General features: G+C 36.2%; 2 protein-coding genes and 1 long non-coding RNA gene across 4 annotated transcripts; 1 reads left to right on the forward strand and 2 right to left on the reverse strand.

The window, feature by feature from the left end:
- Positions 1–10302: 10302 nt before the first annotated feature.
- LOC144565967 (uncharacterized) lies at positions 10303–11371 on the reverse strand. Its single transcript, XM_078315824.1, has one exon. It carries the CDS (start codon positions 11338–11340, stop codon positions 10303–10305), a length of 1038 nt encoding a protein of 345 aa, XP_078171950.1. The 5' UTR covers positions 11341–11371.
- A 3338-nt stretch (positions 11372–14709) lies between these two features.
- Positions 14710–19947, reverse strand: LOC144557592 (phospholipase D beta 1-like). 2 transcript variants are annotated; one of them, XM_078306199.1, is made up of 11 exons: positions 19033–19947; positions 18794–18910; positions 18509–18703; positions 18152–18397; positions 17939–18007; positions 17693–17840; positions 16972–17120; positions 16268–16438; positions 15905–16102; positions 15493–15800; positions 14710–14833 (listed from the first exon to the last, which is right to left on the reverse strand). In XM_078306199.1, exons 1-10 carry the CDS (start codon positions 19927–19929, stop codon positions 15507–15509), a joined length of 2484 nt encoding a protein of 827 aa, XP_078162325.1. In that variant the 5' UTR covers positions 19930–19947; the 3' UTR covers positions 14710–14833; positions 15493–15506. The 2 variants fall into 2 exon arrangements, with proteins under 2 accessions (XP_078162325.1, XP_078162317.1); XM_078306191.1 differs by lacking the exon at positions 14710–14833 and having other exon boundaries at positions 15241–15800.
- Positions 15601–17660, forward strand: LOC144557606 (uncharacterized). Its single transcript, XR_013512716.1, has 3 exons — positions 15601–15699; positions 16946–17040; positions 17545–17660. It is a non-coding gene; the product is annotated as an uncharacterized LOC144557606 (long non-coding RNA).
- Positions 19948–21238: the final 1291 nt, after the last annotated feature.

A 21238-nucleotide genomic window follows, 5' to 3' on the forward strand; every position in this document is an offset into this window, starting at 1 on the left:
TACTATGGTATGGTATGGACTATTTGATTAGAGAGGAATATAATTTGTTTTAATAAATGATGCTCATTCTCTCTCTATTAAGATCATTAGGTCTAAGATTATTTCTTTAACAACTTTATGTGCTAATTTAGATCTGATAATTCTTTCCTTAAATAAAATCTAATAATTCCATCTGATGTTAAGGATCTCCCGTACCTAATTATGGAGGAAGAAAACAGCAACCAGGACACAGCTCAGGTAGTGGACCTACTGTTGTCCATTGCCAGAGAGGAGTCTAGCGAGGAAATAACTACTCAGGTTCATTGAGCTAGTAACTCCCAAAATCCAATGTCGGGATAAAAGTTGATTGAAGAAGATCAAGTTAATTGTGATGAATTGGCTTGACTGTGGTCTTTTGGACAGTTTAAATTTGTTAGTGTTCTGTTAGTTTGTGGAAGCTAGTTTGTTCGATTTATGATGTTTATTTTACGTATTAGATATTGTTATGTACTTTTGTTGTTTGAACATCTGTACGTAAGACTTATTATATTTGATGTTGGTACTTATTTTGGATATCAGATCAGGTATATTTGATTTCAATATGAAATCGGTGGAAATATTTTTTATCATTTTTCTTATTAAAATAATAGTTAAATTCAACTTTTTTTTGTAAGAATAAACTATTCTAATAAGACAAAAGAGTTGAATTCACTATCCTAGCTATTTAACTCTATCCAAATAAAGAACAAGCTATTTCGAATAGTCTTGTTATAATAATAACCTATTCTTACTCCAACCACAAACATACTCTGAATGAATAAAAAAAAATTATGAACTAAATAGAATTACGTTAAGAATAATTTTTAATATTAAAATTTAAATTATATACATGTCAGACATGCATGCTCTCCTAGTGGGTAAACTACAAATAGAATTATGTCTGTACGAAAATGTGAAAAAATGCGTCAGATCCAACTGCCCATTAGCTTTTGGATGATATAATTAAAGTTTTTAAATTAACTTGTTATTCGTATTAATTAATGATAATAATTTTCAGTACTGCTGATCGACCAATTAAGTCAACTACTAAATACTGTTTAGCCATTTCCCTTCTTCTAGGCGCAATTTAATGTTAATTAATGAGCTTCCTTTATTCATTTTAATTCAATCCTTGTCCTCTATCAATTTTACAACTAGCTGTCATTCAATTCGCCACCGTATAATTGGGTAAAATATTGACAGATCAAATTTTGCTTTATATATATAGTATACGGACAGTAGAGTAGAGTAAAAAATCATAACAACGCTCCATATGACTGATGCATTGTATGAAACAAAATTGCTCTGTTAATATCATTGTATGACTACATGCATCATTTTTCCTTTTTTTTTTTTTTTAAATAAGAAGAAGAAGAAGAAGATGGATGGAGCAGGTTGGTTCCATGACGTTCACATGCATATACACCTAATTAAATCCACTTTGCTCTGAAATTTGTCAAACGCCAGCACATGGACATGTCACCTGCTAATTCATCTTCTATTACCATCTGTTTATTTTTTGAAAAAAAGACAAAAAGGAAGAGCAAATTACAGGTTGCCAATATATATTATGTTATGCTTCAAACTTCAAACTTCATTCTTATAAAAAATATATAGGTTGAGATTTACTGACAATTAATTGTTAATAGATTAACTTGATCAATTGCATTACTTTATTACCATTAAAAGTTAAAACTAATTAAAGGTCATGATCGAATTGCAGCTTTTCAAATAAAACATTAAACGCATATCATAAATATTCGAAAACAAAAGGTCAATTCTTTTCTTTCACACATCAAATCAAGTGAATGCGTGGATGCAGCCTGCCTGTTAGGAGAGATCAGATTTGAGATCGATGCATATCTTTTTTCTTTTTCTTTTCTTTTTTATTGAAAAAATTGACAAATGAATCAGCACGGCTGACAATTGTACTTTTGTGCACGTGCAGGGCTGCAAATTGGAGTTGCCATGTTTTTGCCTTTGCCTAGCGCTCAAGGCAACCTATCTTTCTCACTTATTACAATATTTTCCTCAAACTTTCTGTGTTCCAATTCCAAATATATTTGTCAAAATCTCTGAATCTGCCAAATTGATGTGTGGTGAAATTTTATTCCACAAAAAGAAGAGGACGACGGCTCTTCAAGGGCTTGCTTACTTTCCTCTGTTGATTCTTATTTTAGGGATACTTGGTATCTCAATATTTGAAATATATATAATTGTCAAATAAATGGACAAGAAAAAATTGAAAGGTTTTCTTCCACCTCTTACATACATGTAAGACAAGAAAATATCTTCAAGAAGTCAGAATTTCTTCCACTACAAATTATATACAAAAAAAAAAACTTTTGTTTCCGACCTTTTTATTTCTAAATTATTCTTTATCCTAATTATATTTTTTATATACACCAACAACAACAACAACAACAACAATAATAATAATAATAATAATAATAATAATAATTGTTAGCATGCACTAGTATTATAATATTTTTCTAATAAAAAGGGCTAAGCCCACTTCATTTTCATTGAAGAAATAGTTAATTTACACCCATAAATTACAAAACAAACAATTAAAACTTTGACAGTTCATCAGCATATCTGCTGGACACACATAGTCAAAAGCAAACAGAACATAAGCCACACATACCAGAAGCTGAGGTAAATTTCACTAAAATCAAAATTTGTCTTTTGACATCTTCTGTTGACTTGTATTGCTCTTTCTACTTCTCAACTCTGATTCCCTCCATATTTCACTTCTTACATTTACATGTAAGAGAAGAAAATATCTTCAAGAAGCAGAATTTCTTCCACTACAAATTATATATAAAAAAAAAACACTTTTATTTCCGACCTTTTTATTTCTAAATTATTCTTTATCCTAATTATATTTTTTTATACAAACAATTATAGTAATAATAATTGTAACCACTAGTATTATAATATATATATATATATATATATATATATATATATATATATATATATATATATATATATATATATATATATATATATATAGAGTTAGGCTGGGGTGCTATGGATAGCATAGTGGCCTCTCGTGCTACGGCTCAATATTCAAGTTTTCAAAATCCAAACAGTCGATCCGAACCGTTCATTGTTTAATCCATATTGAAATGTGCTTGGAGACCAAATTTTACATTTTTTGGAATTTTTTTGCTATTTATTAAGATGGCTTGAAATCGCTGTTTTCCAGTGGTGCAGAATTTTAATAAAAACAGCGATTTTGAAACCATCTTAATAAATAGCAAAAAAATTCCAAAAAATGTAAAATTTGGTCTCCAAGCACATTTCAATATGGATTAAACAATGAACGGTTCGGATCGACAGTTTGGATTTTGAAAACTTGAATATTGAGCCGTAGCACGGAAGGCCACTATGCTATCCATAGCACCCCAGCCTAACTCTATATATATATATATATATATATATATATTTTATAAAAAGGGCTATTGTACTCTTTATATCTTAGTAACTATCTTTATTAACATTTCTTTATTAACTTTTTGCATTAATGAGGCAAATTTAAGAGAGAAAAAGCGTTGAAGGGTAAAACATGTATTTAGAGATAAAGAGTTTCTCTCAATCTTCAATTTTGCAATAACTGAGCTGAAAACAACAATTTTTTATTTTCATTTTTAAAATCCAAACAGTTGATCTGAAATGATTAACTGTTACGTTACAGAATTTTAACAATTAAATTTCAAATGATTTAAAAGCAAGAATCGAAAATCGTGCTAACAAAATAGAAATTTAAACCTTAATTAAGGTTCCTCTAAATAAATAAGTTAAGTGTGAATCGAAACCGCGTCAAAATTTTGAAGTTCTGAACCTTTATAGGTCCAGTGCGTCCGCACTAGTGGTGAGTGCGGGTGGCTGACCCGCACTGGATTCTGTTTTCCTTAAAATTTCTTTCGAAATTTCTGTGAGTGCTGATGGATTGACCCGCACTGGATCCTAGTGCGTCCGCACTCATGAATTTCTGTGTTGATCTGAAATTTCTGAAAAATCAACTAAGTGCTGGGTGCGGATGAGCTGACCCGCACTGGAGTCTCAGTGCGTTCGCACTAGGCTCGGGCTTTTCCAAATTTTGCTGAAAAATAACACTAAGTATTGAGTGCGTCCGCACTGATGGTGAGTGCGGATGGAGGACCCACACCGACACCAGTTCTTTCCTCTTGAAAGCGCTGGAAAGATCAGCTAAGTGCTGAGTGCGTCCGCACTCAGATCCAGTGTGGGTGAGCGATCCGCACTGGATGATTCTGAGGGTTTATTTGCATAATTCCTGTGCTCTCTCTCTCTCCCACTTCATTTCTTTCCCATTTTCAAGTGAAATTCTGCCAAGAGAGAAGAAAAAGAAAGAGAGAGTTTCTGTTCCCTCTCAAACCCCCGATTGTTGCGAGAAATCGAAGTTGGAACTGAGCAAGCGGCCGTAGATCTCTCATAGCTATCCTATTCAGTATTCCTTTCTCTTCTCGTTTCTCTCTAAAAATCTCGAATTTCTCGATTGCTCAGGTTTTCGTTTTAAACCCGAGATTTGTGTTTGAATTGCTTGTAGACTAGCTCCTTGAGCTTCTTTGATTGTTTATTTGTCGATTCTTTACCCGATTTCACCTCGGTTGTGGATTCTGATTTCTAGGGTTTTGTGCCAAAATCAAAATTGGGCATAATCGTGAATTGATTAGTTTAATCCAACCGATTAGACTTGTAATCAGTAGGGTTAACTCTTGATCTTGAATTTCTACAACGTTTAACGGTTAATTTGAGGTTTTGACCAAATTAGGATTTAACCAATCGGTAAATCGAATTGTTACGGTAACCAAAATAGAGAACCGGTACCTAGATTGTTACCAAATTGAACTGTATATGATTTAGAGGACCTAGATGCAAAGGTGAGATTGTTGGTAAGGAAAGAGGAATAAGAAAGATCAGTACCAAAAGACACAGAATTGATTAAAGAAAGTATAAGTCCTAATGTAACTCGAGTGAACATCTCGATCGTGAACCAAGGTTAAACCAAGTTTATGTGTAATATAGGCGTAGGCTCGGTCGAGCAAGACTTTGCGGGACACTTCGAGACGTCTGATCCATAAGTACGCAATACGCTCGTCGTAATCAGGTGCGGGATTCTTGGACTTGTTTGATATTTCATCTTCAGGAATTAAACTGTTTATTCGTTTGTCATGTTGAATATCTGATTGATTGCATCATTGAATTGTGTAAATCATGTGCATAGCCCAATCAAATTAAACTCGAATTGGTGTGACTTGAGTGATTTGCATGCTGGTATGGTTATCAATTGTGTCGATCTATTATGATCTGATTTTGATTGAGAGTCACCACGAACTTATTGATTGAGAATGTATAGGTGAATGGATTTACGAAGTTAAGCACTTGGATCCAACGAATTTGCAAAGTTGAGCTGTATAAGCTGACTTTGAGCCCGAAATCCTTCTAGCGCTTTAGGTGAACGACTCTCAGTTTTCCCAGTATTGGTTGGGACGAGGGGTGAGTGATTGTATTGATGTGTGATTTGGAGTCGTGGGTGACATGTGTAACGTCTATGGCTCGGTGGCATTCTCCTACGTGTTAATGCATTTGGACGGTCAATTGAATGTTACGAACATTGAAATGATTCCAAAGAGGATTTTCTTTATATGACTTGAACCAGACCTTAGTAAACGGTTAAGCCAAGCGATTACAGATGGGTGTCAGATAAAGGGTCCAGCTCGGTGGAACGTCTGTAGGTGTCAGTAACCCTACAGAAAAGGGTTTGATAAAGGGTCCAGCTCGAAAGAACATCTGTAGTTGCTACAAGCCCTAATGAGTCGAGTTAAGCCAAATATGTGTTGTGTTTGAAATTCATCTTGGAAATTTCGTTAATTGTGATTTAGCAGGTTGAATTGTTGTCGAGCATTTGTATTCTTTTTATTATGAATATGAACTGATTTGAATTGCTATGGTCTGGGTTTCATTTTTGAATATGGAATTTGATTGCAAGTCCAATAATCTAAACTGTGGCAAATTTCGCACTGAGAATTTTATTCTCACCCCCACCCTTCGGGTTATTTTACAGGTACGGGTACGACCGATTTCGGAGAGGCACGCGAGTAGTAGGCCTTAGTAGTTTACCATCACATGACCCTAGATATGTTTTGTTGTATAGTTTTAGGGTAGGCCTCATGGTTGGTATCTGGATGAGATACTTTTGATGTATTATATTCTGACCAGACTGTGCACTATGATTATATTTATAAACTTATTTTATATTGCTTATTGTCTGAATTGAATTGTAATTGTCTTGTAAGCATACACGGTATTGTATGCTTACGGCGGGGGACTGTGACACCGGCCCGGCCAATGAGATTCACAAGGACACACGCTATCTCAACAGAGAACACTCAAAGAGGAGTAAGCTCAACTCAAAGAGGCAAAGAGGAGATAAACTCAACTCAGAATTTAAAATTCGTAATATTTCATAAGCTGTTTTACAAATTCAGCATGGCTTCTCTTATAGCCTTACAAAGACCTCCAAAAGTCACCTAATCATTAATACAACTTCAACTACTTTTTATCCTTCCAAAATATACTTAATTATCTTCCTAAAAACCCCAAAATACAGCTGGAAATAAATACTCTTTGACCCTAATTAAAACACACTCAAAACTCACACCTAATTAATACAGCCCAAAACAGACTACTTATCTTGACACGCTCTTTTTACTATGATATGTTATTATTTTGGACAATCTCAAAACATCAAAGTTGTAGAGTATTTTGTAAGCTTTCGGTAGGACTTTGAATCACCTTAATCCGAGTTCGTATGGCTTAGATATGGATAAAACAGTGCAGCATGTCACATGTGGCTGTTTTAGACGTTTGAATTGCTTCTGGAACTGTTCTGATTTTCTGTTGAATTCTGGACTGTGTCATTCTCCCCTGGTTGAAAAGAACTCGTCCACGAGTTCTGCTCATTTTCTCCATAGTATGGCTGAAGATCTTTCACATTGAATGTAGCCGATACTCCATAGTCTCCTGGGAGCTCCACTTTGTATGCATTGTCTCCTAAGCACCGCACAATCTTAAACGGTCCATCACCTCGCTGTTTGAGTTTAGGATTGCGACCAGGTGGAAAGCGCTCCTTGCTCAAATGCACCCAAACAAGATCTCCTTCTTTAAAAATCTGAGCCTTGCGATGCTTGTTTGCTTGTTTTTCGTACTTCTGATTTTGTTTCTCAATTCGCCTCCTAACTTGTTCATGTAACTCTTTAATGGACTTAGCACGCTCTTCTGCATCTGCACTATAACTCTGATTTATTGGCAAAGGCACAAGATCAAAAGGACTTGCTGGATTACGCCCATACACAACTTCAAACGGACTTTTACCAGTTGTTTGATTGCACGACCGGTTGTAAGCAAATTCAGCTTGGGGCAGAACAAGATCCCAGCGCCGAATGTTTTCTCCCACCAAACTCCTCAATAAGTTGCCCAAACTTCGATTAACTGTCTCAATTTGTCCATCCATTTGGGGATGATAAGATGAACTAAACTGCAGCTTTGTCCCCATTTTCTTCCATAGAGTGCGCCAAAAGTGCCCAACAAACTTCGGGTCACGGTCAGAAGTTATGGTCTTGGGAATACCATGCAACTTTACTATTTCCTTGAAATATAAATCTGCCACATTAGTTGAATCCATGGTTTTGGAACAAGGCACAAAGTGAGCCATTTTAGAGAACCGATCCACTACCACCATAATAGAATCCTTGCTCCTTTGAGTTCGTGGCAGCCCCATGACAAAGTCCATACTCACATCCTCCCAAGACGCAATAGGAACAGGAAGAGGAGTGTAAAGGCCGGTATTTTGGGACTTGGACTTCGCTATATGACAAGTTCGGCACCTCATGATGTAATGATTCACATCCCTCTTCATTTTTGGCCAAAAGAAACGATCATTAAGTAAAGTAATGGTCTTATCTCGCCCAAAATGTCCACTTAATCCACCATCGTGAACCTCCTTAATAATTTCCAATCGCAAAGAACAATCTGGAATGCACAATCGTTTGTTGTTGAAGAGAAATCTGTCATGCAAAACGAACTCTTTATATGCCCCCTTTTCACATTCTTCAATCACCTTATGAAAGAACTCATCTTCCTTGTACATTCTTTTTACTTCTTCAAAACCCAACACTTTTGCTTGCATTGTGGAGAGCAAGGAATGTCGTCTACTCAAGGCATCCGCCACTTGATTAGAAGTCCCACTTTTGTGCTTGATGTGAAATGTGTAGGCTTGCAAAAATTCCACCCAACGTGCATGCCTCGGTTTGAGTTTATGCTGCCCATTAATGAATTTCAGCGCCTCATGATCAGAGTAGAGGATGAATTCTTTGGAAATGAGATAATGCCTCCAATGCCCAAGAGCCTGCACAATAGCATAGAACTCCTTGTCATATGTTGTGTAGTTTTTGCGTGAATTTGACAGCTTCTCGCTAAAGAAAGCGATAGGTCGTCTGTCTTGGTTGAGAACCGCACCAATCCCCACACCAGATGCATCACATTCAAGCTCAAAAATATTCTCAAAATTGGGCAAAGCAAGGATAGGAGTTGCTGTCATTTTCTGTTTAATGAGCTCAAAACTCAATTGAGCCTCCTCAGTCCAGTTGAATACACCGCCTTTCAAGCACTCGGTAATTGGCGAGACGAGAGTGCTGAAATTTCGAATGAATCGGCGATAGAATGATGCTAAACCATGAAAACTTCGCACTTCATGAATGGTTGCTGGAACCGGCCAAGAGAGAATGGCATCTATCTTGGAAGGATCCACATGAATTCCTTCAGCTGAGACAACATAGCCTAAGAACACCAAACTGTCGGTTATGAACTCGCACTTCTTCATGTTGATGTACAGCTTTTGTTCGGCCAGCACTTCAAAGATTTTTTGGAGGTGCTCCAAATGTTTCTCTAGTCCCGTGCTATACACGAGAATGTCATCAAAATAAACCACCACAAACCTGCCAATAAACGGCTTGAAAACAAGATTCATTAGTCGCATAAAAGTACTAGGAGCATTAGAGAGTCCAAATGGCATTACCAACCACTCAAATAGCCCATCACGTGTTTTAAACGCTGTTTTCCATTCATCACCGGGTCTCATACGAATCTGGTGGTAGCCACTGCGAAGATCAATTTTTGAAAACACACTACCACCATGAAGTTGGTCCAGCATGTCATCAAGACGGGGAATAGGAACCGGTACTTGATGGTAATCTTGTTAACCGCTCTACTATCCACACACATGCGAAAAGACCCGTCTTTCTTTGGGACAAGGAGGGCCGGAACAGCACACGGACTCATGCTTTTCCGCACCAAACCCTTGCTCAAAAGTTCATCAACTTGCCGCTGAAGTTCGGCATTTTCAGTTGGGTTCATTCGGTATGCCGCTTTGTTCGGCAAAACTGCACCGGGTACAAAATCAATACAATGTTGTACATCCCTCATAGGAGGTAAACCCGCTGGAATTTCATTCGGAAAAATGTCTTGGAATTTTTCTAGTAACGGTATTAACATTTCGGGTATTTTTGGATTCTCATTTCTCACTTCTTTCAACACAAGTGCATAAGCCACCTCAGATTCTTCCAAAGCTTCATTAAATTCAGATTTTGAAAGAAAGAAATTACCCTCCCCATGAGATGGTTTGGATATATTCCTCATTTTGAAAGGACCCAAAATAATTTTCACACCATCCTTCTCAAACGAATAAGTGTTTTTGAACCCGTCATGAACAACTTTTCGATCAAATTGCCAAGGCCTCCCCAAAAGTAAATGACATGCATCCATTGGTACTACATCACACCATACCTCATCCCGATACTTATTCCCAATGGAAAAATTCACCAAACACCGCTGGTCCACTTGCACAGATTTTCCCTTTTGTAACCAAGAAAGCTTATACAGTTGAGGGTGTTTTTCAGTTTTGAGGGGTAATTTCTGAACCATAGTGTCGGAAACCACATTCTCACAACTCCCACTATCAATAATAACATCACATACCTTGCCATGAGAGGTGCAACGCGTATGAAAAATATTGTTGCGAAGCCATACCTCATTCTCTTCCATGCTAGAGTTTAATACTCTTCTAATCACCAACATCTCACCCGTGTCTCCATATGTGACATCTTCTTCTTCTTCTATCGGTTCATCAAAGACAGGTGGGGAGTTAAAATCCATGTTCTCTTCTTCTATAGGCTCTTCAACGAGTGTGAACACCCGCTAGTTTGGACATTTGGATGCAATATGGCCGTATCCCTTACACTTGTAACATTGCACAGTTTTTGGGGTTGCTCGAGATGGTCTAGTTGCTGCCTCCTTTGCTGGAAACGTTTTTACAACCTTGGATGCTGCTAGTTTGGTTGGTTGAGAGCTACTACCCTGGTTAGTCGAATAGCCACGGCTTGAAACTCGGGTTCCGCCATAACTCATCGATTTTCTGCCCTCTTTCTCCTTTAGTTGCTTCTCAACTTTTGTGGCAAGTTTAAAAACATCATGATAAGTAATGAAAGGTTGGAGAGTTACCATGTCATGAATTTCTCTTCGAAGCCCGCGGAGATACCGGGCTATGGTTTGCTCTTCGGGTTCTACAATGCCACACTTCAACATGAGATGGTCAAATTCTTCCGTGTAATCTGCCACTGTTTTGTCACATTGAGTGAAGTCGTGGAGGTAAAGAAATGCTTCTTGCAAGTAACCTTCGGGAAGAAACTTTTTTCGCAACTCTTTCTTCATTTTCTCCCAAGTTCTGATTTTCGACTTACCCTCACGAGCCCTTTTCATTTTTAGCTGCTCCCACCAAATAGAAGCGTGCTTCTTCAGTTTAATGGCAACAATCTTCACCTTCTCTTCTTCAGGGACATCTTGGTAATCAAACACACGTTCAACCGTGTTGAGCCAATCTATGAACTGATCCGGCTGAATACGACCTTCGTACATCGGAATATCTGCCTTTAGATCAATGGCCCGTTGGAAACGAGTGTTCCTTCGAGTACGGTTTTGATGGAGAGCCTCTTCATCACTAGAAACCAGAGAATGGTCATCGCTGAAGGGGTTAATCTCTTCTTCATCACCGCTGGAATTTTCGCCGTCTGAGCCACGATAGGAGTCATCGCGGTCTCGCCCAGAGGCCTCCACGCGCTCTAGACGCTGCTGGAGTTGTTGGACAAGCTGTCTCAACTCATTCACCTCAATGTCTCGTAGGTCACGTGTCTCTTGCTCTTGTCGGTTAGTGTTGTTAAGTGTTCTAGGACGCACCATCTTCAACCTTGAGCTCTGATACCAAATGACACCAGCCCGGCCAATGAGATTCACAAGGACACACGCTATCTCAACAGAGAACACTCAAAGAGGAGTAAGCTCAACTCAAAGAGGCAAAGAGGAGATAAACTCAACTCAGAATTTAAAATTCGTAATATTTCATAAGCTGTTTTACAAATTCAGCATGGTTTCTCTTATAGCCTTACAAAGATCTCCAAAAGTCACCTAATCATTAATACAACTTCAACTACTTTTTATCCTCCCAAAATATACTTAATTATCTTCCTAGAAACCCCAAAATACAGCTGGAAATAAATACTCTTTGACCCTAATTAAAACACACTCAAAACTCACACCTAATTAATACAGCCCAAAACAGACTACTTATCTTGACACGCTCTTTTTACTATGATATGTTATTATTTTGGACAATCTCAAAACATCAAAGTTGTAGAGTATTTTGTAAGTTTTCGGTAGGACTTTGAATCACCTTAATCCGAGTTCGTATGGCTTAGATATGGATAAAACAGTGCAGCATGTCACATGTGACTGTTTTAGACGTTTGAACTGCTTCTGGAACTGTTCTGATTTTCTGTTGAATTCTGAACCGTGTCAGACTGTTACGACCCATGGCCGCGGGGTGTGACATTAACGATTTTCATATTATAATCTGCTTGGAGACCAAATTTGACTTTTTTTTTTTGAAAAAAATTGCTATTTTTTTTAGAGAGTTGCAAAATTTTGACCTATCTATACAATTTTTGTACATATCTAAATAAATCATAAAATAATTTCCAAAAAAAATATAATTTAGTCTTCAAATACATTTTAATATAGTAATCACGGTGATTGGTTAATATTGATGATTTGAACTTTAAAATCAGAGATAGAGAATATAACAGATAATAAAGTATGAAAAACATGATACATTTTAACCCTTATGTAATATATATTATGTGTATATAATATGCTGTAATTCGATCTATGTTTCACCGTAGATCAAGTACTTCAAATTTTAATGGTTCAAATTAATTAACTATTCTGAATATGTCATCACAGTATCCAATAAGATTTACTTAAAAAACTTTCAGATTTATTTAAAAATTCATTATTAAATATCAAAAGAACCGTTATCGCCTCTTTTAGATTAACATTAATTCCATTGTTTCGGATTTGCCAAACAAACCATTTCTTTTACATGTCTGACTCCTCTTGCAACCTCTTTTGGAGGTTTCACCTTTATTTTTGCACATATTTCTTGGTTTCAGGGTTTTACTTTTGTATATATGTACGCATATTTTATATATATTTCTCACAGTGATAAAAAATATTTAATTGCTATTTTTTTATTGAAAGTCTTCTTTTAAAGTGGCAAGATCTGACATATGAAAAATATCGTAATTAAGCTTTTTTGTAAGTTTATTAAGCTTTTTTTTTTGTAAATTTAACTCTAATATTTATCAGATTTATTTTAAATGACGAATTTGAACAGTTGAAACTTGTCTACTTTACGAGTGATGTGTTTACATGTAAAAATTTTAAACTTTCGAATTAATTTAGTATAAAGTCAAGCGGTCAAAATTAGAAGATTTATAAATTAATTTTAATGCATTTATTTTTTGAACATTTTTTTGACCACTTGACTAAACTAATTCGAAAATTTAAAACTTTTGCATGTAGATGCATCACTCGTAAGATAGACAGATTTCAACAGTTTAAATTGGTCAATTTGAAATCAATCCGATAAATTTAATTTTAGAGTTAAGTTGACAAATATTTAGTAAACATTAGAGTTGTACTCATTTTATGAAATTCCTCAAACCTATGTGTACTGAATTCACAAGGATATAGATTTTCCTTCAAAACAATCTGATTAATGCTTACTAATGGCAACCAATTATTATAAATAAAATATTGCCCCCTCAATCCGTCATAGACCAATGAATTACCCCGTCTCAGTCTCAATGTCTCATTCTCATTCTCATTGGAAGGAGACAAATTAAGCTTCGTCTCAAGAGCATTTTAACAAGGAAGCGTCTAATTGTCCACCATTTGTCCACAGCTTTGACTTGCACGAATACTGTAAAATTACTTCTACATACTGTATAATTATATAATATATCACATAAAATATATTAGTTAATCACAAAACATCCAGTAACTATTTGAAGTGGTCTCATGATAGTTAGAAAAAGACTACAACTTGCACAACATGACAAAATAAATGTACTTTCAAATTGTACTTTCGGAAATTACAGTTATAGGAAGTTATTGGCAGTTAGAGTTAGTTATTAACGGTTATTAGCAGTTAGAGTTAATTATTAGCGTCCGCACTGGGTTGAATCTTGTATACTGTAAAATTGAATCTTGTATACTATAAAATTTTCAATTGAATCTTCTACACAGTAAAATTTACAATTGAATCTTGTGTACTGTAAAATTGAATCAGCAAAACTGTAAAATTGAATCTTGTATACAGTAGAATTTTCAATTGAATCTTGTATACTGTAAAAATTAAATCTTGTATACAGTAGAATTGTCAATTGAATTTTGCATACTGTAAAATATATACTGTAAAATTGAATCTCATATACTGTAATATTTTCAAATAATACTATAAATTTTCAATTGAATCTTGTATACTATAAAAAGACAGTTAGATGAGAGTGGATAAGGTTGTGGAAAAATGGTGGACAAAACCTAGTGGACAGAAACATTTTCTCTTTTAACAAACAGGTCGCGATCGTGCATGCCTATCAATGCCTCTTTCAATATAAATGTTTCCATTGATCAGCCATGATTTTCGCCTCTCCCCCAACTGTTGAATCGACCATAATTTTCCCTAGCTCATGTGTGATTTTTAGTGAAAAATTATTCACATTGCTTCTCTACATGCAGCTTAATTAATTGTGGTACGGTTTAATTAATGAGATTGCTACAAACGACTTTTATATATATATATCAAAGAGACCTTTGGGAGATACATTGTTAAATTAAAGAGGAATATGTAACAGTGAGATTTCTGTACCACTATGCCTTTTCTATCACTAGTTTACTCCCTCACAAGTAGAGGAAACATGGTGCACACCTCAACTTAGAAAATAAATTTGTTCTATAAAACCCCTCCATGATGCCATGCTGCATTTTTTTTTTCAATAAGTACAAGACCTTTGTCCTGCCCTTGCATTATAAGGTGTTGGGTCATCCATGATATTCCTCATGCTCTTCAGGGGCATATATATGTGATATTATTCTTTATAGTTTATATATAGATGTAGCTGTGATGTTTTTGGGGAACACATGAAGTTTCATTTCTATGGATGTTTAAGCATGACTATCAGTAGAAATGCTATCCTACTGGTACATGTACTTATTTCCAATTTTCTTGGAATTGGTTTCTTTTCACCCTAATTTTCTTCTACTTGTCTAGGTAGTGAGTCAGCCTCGAAGTTTTGACTATACAACAATATGTGCTGCTCTTTGGTACAACACACTTACATAAGGTAAGCATGAAGTGTTTAGATCTAGGGAAAATTGGAAATTTGGAGAAAAAAATATTTTTTTTGGAGATTTTTAACGAATGTGAAATCAAGCAAATTTTAAAGTAAAACGAATGTGAAATCAAGCAAATTTTAAACAATGTGTACTAAATTTAGTGTTCTACTGAGATGCGGTCTTTCAAGAGTAAAATTGAGCAAGAAACAAGAAAGGGATGAATTTTTAACAATGTGTACTAAATTGAAATGCTCTTCTGAGATGCAGTCTTTCAAGGATAAAATTGAGCAAGAACAAATTAAAAACATACTGCTCACTGTTATATATGTGGATATGCATATGTGGTCCAGACTTTGAACTAACGAACATAAAGGTTACGACTTCTTCAAACAAACATGTTGTCTGTTTTCATGTCAAGTTTAATTAAGTGTAGAACAGCTACCCTTTTGATCCTGGGCTCTGTGAATGTTAAATATTAATCTAATAAATATTGTTTGCAAACAAAATGTGCAAATTCTACTATTAAAGGGGAGACAAAAAGGATAAAAGAAGGGAACCGAGGGCCTCCGTCCCTTATTACATCATATATTTACCTCACATCTATGTATATAGATATGAGCTATAACTAAAAACTGAGGGTTGCTAATTGGTTAAAACTTGCTAGCTACTGATCATATGGTGAGATTCTCTTGTATACCAAAGGAAGTGCCACTTATGTCTCCTCCTAAGTCGGGAAAAGTCTTACAGCCAGGCAGGGATGTTACCTTGCCGCTGCGGTCCACGTGGAGAGGATACTTAAGGAGGTGGCCTCTCATCTCTGTTACTTCATCTGCTACAAACTGCATCCAGTTGACTTCTCCCATGGTACGTAACCTTCTTACACATTCAAGGCTCTGTGGTTGGTCAAATACTTCCTCACTGGTACCGGTGTGCTCTGCCCATAATGACCTTCTGTACCCATATATCTGCATTTCACATATTTAATGTTTCGTCATCAGATATATATATATATATATATATATATATATTATGCAGTCAGCTCACCCAAAACAAATAATGAGTTGATTACCTGACCATGGGGAGCAGATTGCCTTGTAGCCCATGTGTATTGTGGTTGGTATGCCCCCATTGCAATCTCTGTATCTCTTGTTCCTTCGAGAGATCGCTGGTTTATGTTGGCTGATCCAATTATGACATACTCATCATCCACTATCATACCTTTCGAATGAACGTATATCATAAACCTCCTATTTTTTCTTGCCTTTTCCTGACCATATATAGCAAGCAGTTCATAAATGTCAATATAAAAGCTTTTTTCTCTGGTATCATGACCTATTTTTGGTTTGCTTGCTAGCTGGTGTCTATCATGACCTATTTTTCTATCAATTAATGCGAAACTGAAATCAGAACACACAATTTAATTAGTAATTACCTGGGGGTTATTTGAATTAGCTGAACTTTTCCCCAGCAGTTCTCGGTCTGGAGACTCACGGTTACCAAGGCAAAAGAAATTCAGGTAATCTTGTGGCTCATATATATCCTCCAGGCCAGCTTCCTTTATAGCCTTATATATTGTCTCATACATCATTTGCATTGTCTTCTTCTGCAATAATCAAATAAAATTGTTCTACTGTAACTAAATAATTGTGCTGATTTGTTTAATTTATTGGTCAAATTTCCCTGCTACTGCACTATAGGAGAACCAGGAAATCTGTTGGATTATCCCGCTTGATTTCCCAGGTAAGCTAGAATTTATATAGCATTTACCAACAAAAAGTAAATCATAAACTTTTGTGAACAAGAATTGATTTTACCTAAATTACCTCTTCTGAAACTTAACTCTGCAATAATGCTTCAATTACCCATTATAGCTACTAAATGTCACTCATAACTAGAGAAAGGAAACTGGAAGGCAAGAACACAAAAACAAAACAAAGACAACCTGAGAAAGGATTCAATGTATGGTTCAACTCATGGCATCACCACAATGTCCTGTAAAATCAGGTAATGACCTCACCTGTATATATTGGATGAAAGTCATTGGCCTCAGAGTCAACTACTACTGATCTTGCCAAATTGTAAATACTTGCAATATGCTATTATACAACAGGAAACTCATTAAAAGATGAAGCTAACCTGCCAATATAGAATTGATTGCGTAGGCGCACTGGTTGGATTGCCCTCTGGCCACATTGGAATTATAATGTATGCAGCAAATCTCTCATTTGCTTTTATCTTGTTTGCAATTTTTAAGGCAATTTCAACTGGTATCAGATTATTGGCACCTGAAATTACATTAGTGATAACAAATTATTAATGTGAAATTTCTCAGATAATATCATTTTACGGGGAGACACAAATGTAGATATGTAGCTTTCCAATGTACTGGAAAGTGCAGTAATTTTATCTTTATCGTACCAGATCAAAATGTTTTAAACTCTTTTTTGTACTAAAAGGAGCTGTGGTAATGCTGGTCTAAAGCGGAGCAACCAAGGGTAGTGTTTTTGGCCCTAAAAGAAATAGAAAATTGCATGCCACCAGAATACACATTAGGTTATTGAGTGTCATTTTGTATCCACATAAAGCGCACCACACACACACTGCACCTTTAAGCCAATAACTAATTAAACTTTTCTTACACAATTATTTTGATTTTTAAGTCAACAACAATTAAACTTTTCTTATATGATTTTTTGTGATTTTTTTTAGCTGTTAGTGTTACTCGTAAGATAGAAGTACATTAGTGAGATTCCAAATATACTTAATCCAGTCATTGACTAAATATGCAATTGGTATTGCAAGAAGAGGAGGCTGTTGTGGAACTTTCGAGAGGCTTTAGAAGTGAATCAACATTTACCTACGTCTTTATGGGATTTCCAATTGAAGGAAGAACCAAGAAAATACTGATTTTCGATGTAAATGAAGTGCTGGGCTGCACGGATGGCATTTACATAAGCACTATGTATGCTCATATCAATCAAAACATTCTTCCCACAGACAAGGTTCTGTTAGTTAAAAAAAAAATTTAGACACTTGATAAAATGTAAACCAAAAACAGCATCAACCAAAGGAAAGTATCTTCTTGTTGGAATTACATACGTACCCTTATGCTTGCTTCTCTGGGATCCTTGGGGAAACCTTTGGCCGAGTTTGAGTCGATAGATCTAAACACCTGATTAGGCAATCAACAAAGGAAACAGCAAATTAAGAACAGGTGTTAGCATCTGAATAAGGTGCAGTACCAGTGAGTACATGCACTTGTGTTGTTGTAATGTTATAAAAACATGAAGAATTTAGTGCAATGGATGGAACAAACCTGGACATGCCAAGACTCTGGATTATGGTCATTCATGTAAGGTGTATGATCAAGGCACATCTCAGGAATACTGCTAAGATTGAGCAGTGCGTCTTCGTAATTCTTGCTCAGTTTCTTAACCCCATGCAGCTTTCCGGCTTTCCACCAGCGCTCTTGAAAATTTGTGAGCACATCATAGGCTGCAGGACTATCAATCTTAGAGTGCAAGTCATGCCATGGCTCTCTGGGACCGCAAGTGTTGAGTTCCTTGAATTAAAAAGGATGAAAAGGAGATTGTTAATTAGTAATGAACAAGACAAGACAAGAAATGAGGATTCATGATTGGAAAAGCAGAAAGAAAGTTGAGTAGTTAGTTACTGCAAAGTTGGGGTTGTGATAGTCATCCTTGTGAATTGTTTTAAGAGTTTTAAATAAAGGATGTGTCGGGGTGTCGTATCGGCCTCCGCACAGATCAAGCCCTCCGACGAATGCAACTAATTTTCTTCTGTAGTTGCCAGCATCAGCATCCACAACAACAGTTTTCTGATGATGCGTGAAGATAGTTCCTGTTTCCTGCATTCTCCCGTCAGGTTGTACTTGTATCAGTCTCCATTAATTTCTTCCCAACATAATTAGTAAAATTATAACTAGATGCTCAGTCACCTGTTGTTTGACGACGCTGTGCTTCTTACCAGCAGACCGAGGGCAGAGCAACACATTCACTGAAGAATGTTTAAAAAACCGACGCGTCTCCTCGTCATTAGTGCCCATGATCCCAGCCTATGAACAAAATTAATGCCTATTATCATACATACATATATTTGTATATATATACAGAGATAAAGAGAGAGATCGATTGACAGATCTTCAAAATAAATAAATATGAGTATATCAGTCCTCACAGTTTTGATACCGAGAATGCTCCTCGAGGTGGGGTCATCCCAAATAAGAAGGCAAACCCGAGCCCCTTCTTGGGACTTGCGCTTCAGGAGATCACCTAAAGTCACTATATTCCCTTTCCCTCCATCACGAACCAGAGCCACCGTGTGGAAAACCGACCAACCCGCAATGTAAATCAACCTAGTAGCCCCACTAATTGCATCAAAAACATCTCTCCAGCACTGCCCATGCTTATACTCTACTCCATTGCCAAGCCACACGCTCGGCAAGCAATTGTCAGGCACGTGCGCATCCTGGTACAGAGTAACCTCCCCTCCCATTCTGAGAGGAAAATATGTATTAGGAACACCTTTGCAATCCGGCCCCACAGTTACGCCGTGGTGGTATGTTGCAAGCTTTGCAACCGGGATGTACTGTAGTGAGAAGCTTAGAATGGCTCCTTTCTTGCATGGCTTTCCGTTTGGCCCGAGAATTGGAAATATGCCGTCAATTGTCTTCCCTGAGCAAATAGCTTCAGACGAGACTGACACAGTACCAATGATCTGTGCACCGACCACGTCATCGTCCTTGACTGTGAACAACACCTCGGGTGCCTCATGGGCCACCGGCACAAAAAATTGTTGATCCCATATGGGGTTCTCATTGTTGTCGATTACATACGTGCGTGCTACAACAGCGTACGAGATAGAGACGGTGACATATGGGTCGCTGGTTGAGTTGGTCATGCCGGTCCCGCGAAAGTAATCTCCGACGGTCTTGTGGAACTTGTCCATGTTGGGCAATTTTCTTGCATATCTGATGAATATCTCCAGGCTTCCGTGAAGGAGGAGAACCTTCCCTTTGATGCCGTGAGATGCGGTGTACGGCATGATTTGACCGATGCCATGGCCATGATGCATTGCAAGAATGCTTAGCTTGGAGAGAGAATTAATGAACGAAGATTTGCCAAAAATTGATGAGATTGCTGCGTAGCACCTTTCAAGTATATAGCATATATATATATATAGCAAAGCTTTCATGGTGCTTTGAATTGAGGGATGGAGGTTAAACGGCCACCTTTTATTCATAAAATTAATTATTGGAAAATGAAAATCTATTTTTATTATAATTGTTAGAATTATTTGATATTATTTATAAATCGTCAAACTTAGATTTAATTAAATAACATTTGTAACAAATCTGTTAGAAAAAAAAATAGATACTGAAGATGATGGATTCAACACATTTCTTTAATATTTCATTTTATACTACAAGCCAAGTGGCACATTTAGATTTAATTAAATCTTTTATGGGAGTGAGAATTAAAAAAAAATGGGAATGAAAATTTAAATTTGCGAATTATCAAGATTTTTTAAACAATTAGAAAATTTGGAATATATGTGTTAAACAAATGCATAGAAAATTGGTTAGGAAGTTGAGTTTTTTTAATTTGGAATATATGTGTTAAACAATTAGAAAATTTGGAATATATGTGTTAAAAAAAAATCCAAAAAGGCTGGTCCACAGAAACAACCCTAGGATAATAAATGTCTAAAGAATAGAACTGAAACATCAAAAACAATCAACATACAACAACAGAAACTCCTAACAACATCAGACAACAAACAATTCCTAATCATTTAGAAACTCTAACCCAAGCATATGGGTTAAATCTTCTTGTGTCAGAATAGGGTGCTCGACCTCTATCTTTGAATCCCCCTCCTGAACTGTTTTCTATTGGCCTAATACAATCAGATCCTGAGAAGGCAAGACATTAGTGTCCAAAGGCATAATTAAAGACAAATTAAGCAATGAGTCATTATTTAAAGTTTTACACTAAAATGTAGCTAAAGCAATACTTTTGGAACCAAGGGTCTTTAAAGTAGTTATATGAGATTGTTGAAAACATAGCTTATTTCTTTCAAGCTATTGAAATCAAGTTATAAATTCACATATATTGTACACAACTATGATAAGCCAAAATTGTATCTATTTAAACCTAGGGTTAGATATGTAAATTAAGCCAAGTTTTGGTTAAATTAGTTTAAATTAGGTTTAATTAGGTTAGAAATGTCCAAAAGTTCAAGTTACTGCCCTAGTTATGTTTGTTCTACAGGTAATCAAGTTTATGGAGCTTAACGACTCAAAACAGGTGAGTTAGCACGAAGAAATGAGCTTCTGCCAACATTTATTGCGGCCCGGAATGGAGTTATTGCGGCCCGCAACCAA

This window comes from Carex rostrata, chromosome 1 (genome assembly GCF_964058835.1).
Source record: "Carex rostrata chromosome 1, lpCarRost1.2, whole genome shotgun sequence".
Classification (NCBI taxonomy): Eukaryota; Viridiplantae; Streptophyta; class Magnoliopsida; order Poales; family Cyperaceae; genus Carex; species Carex rostrata.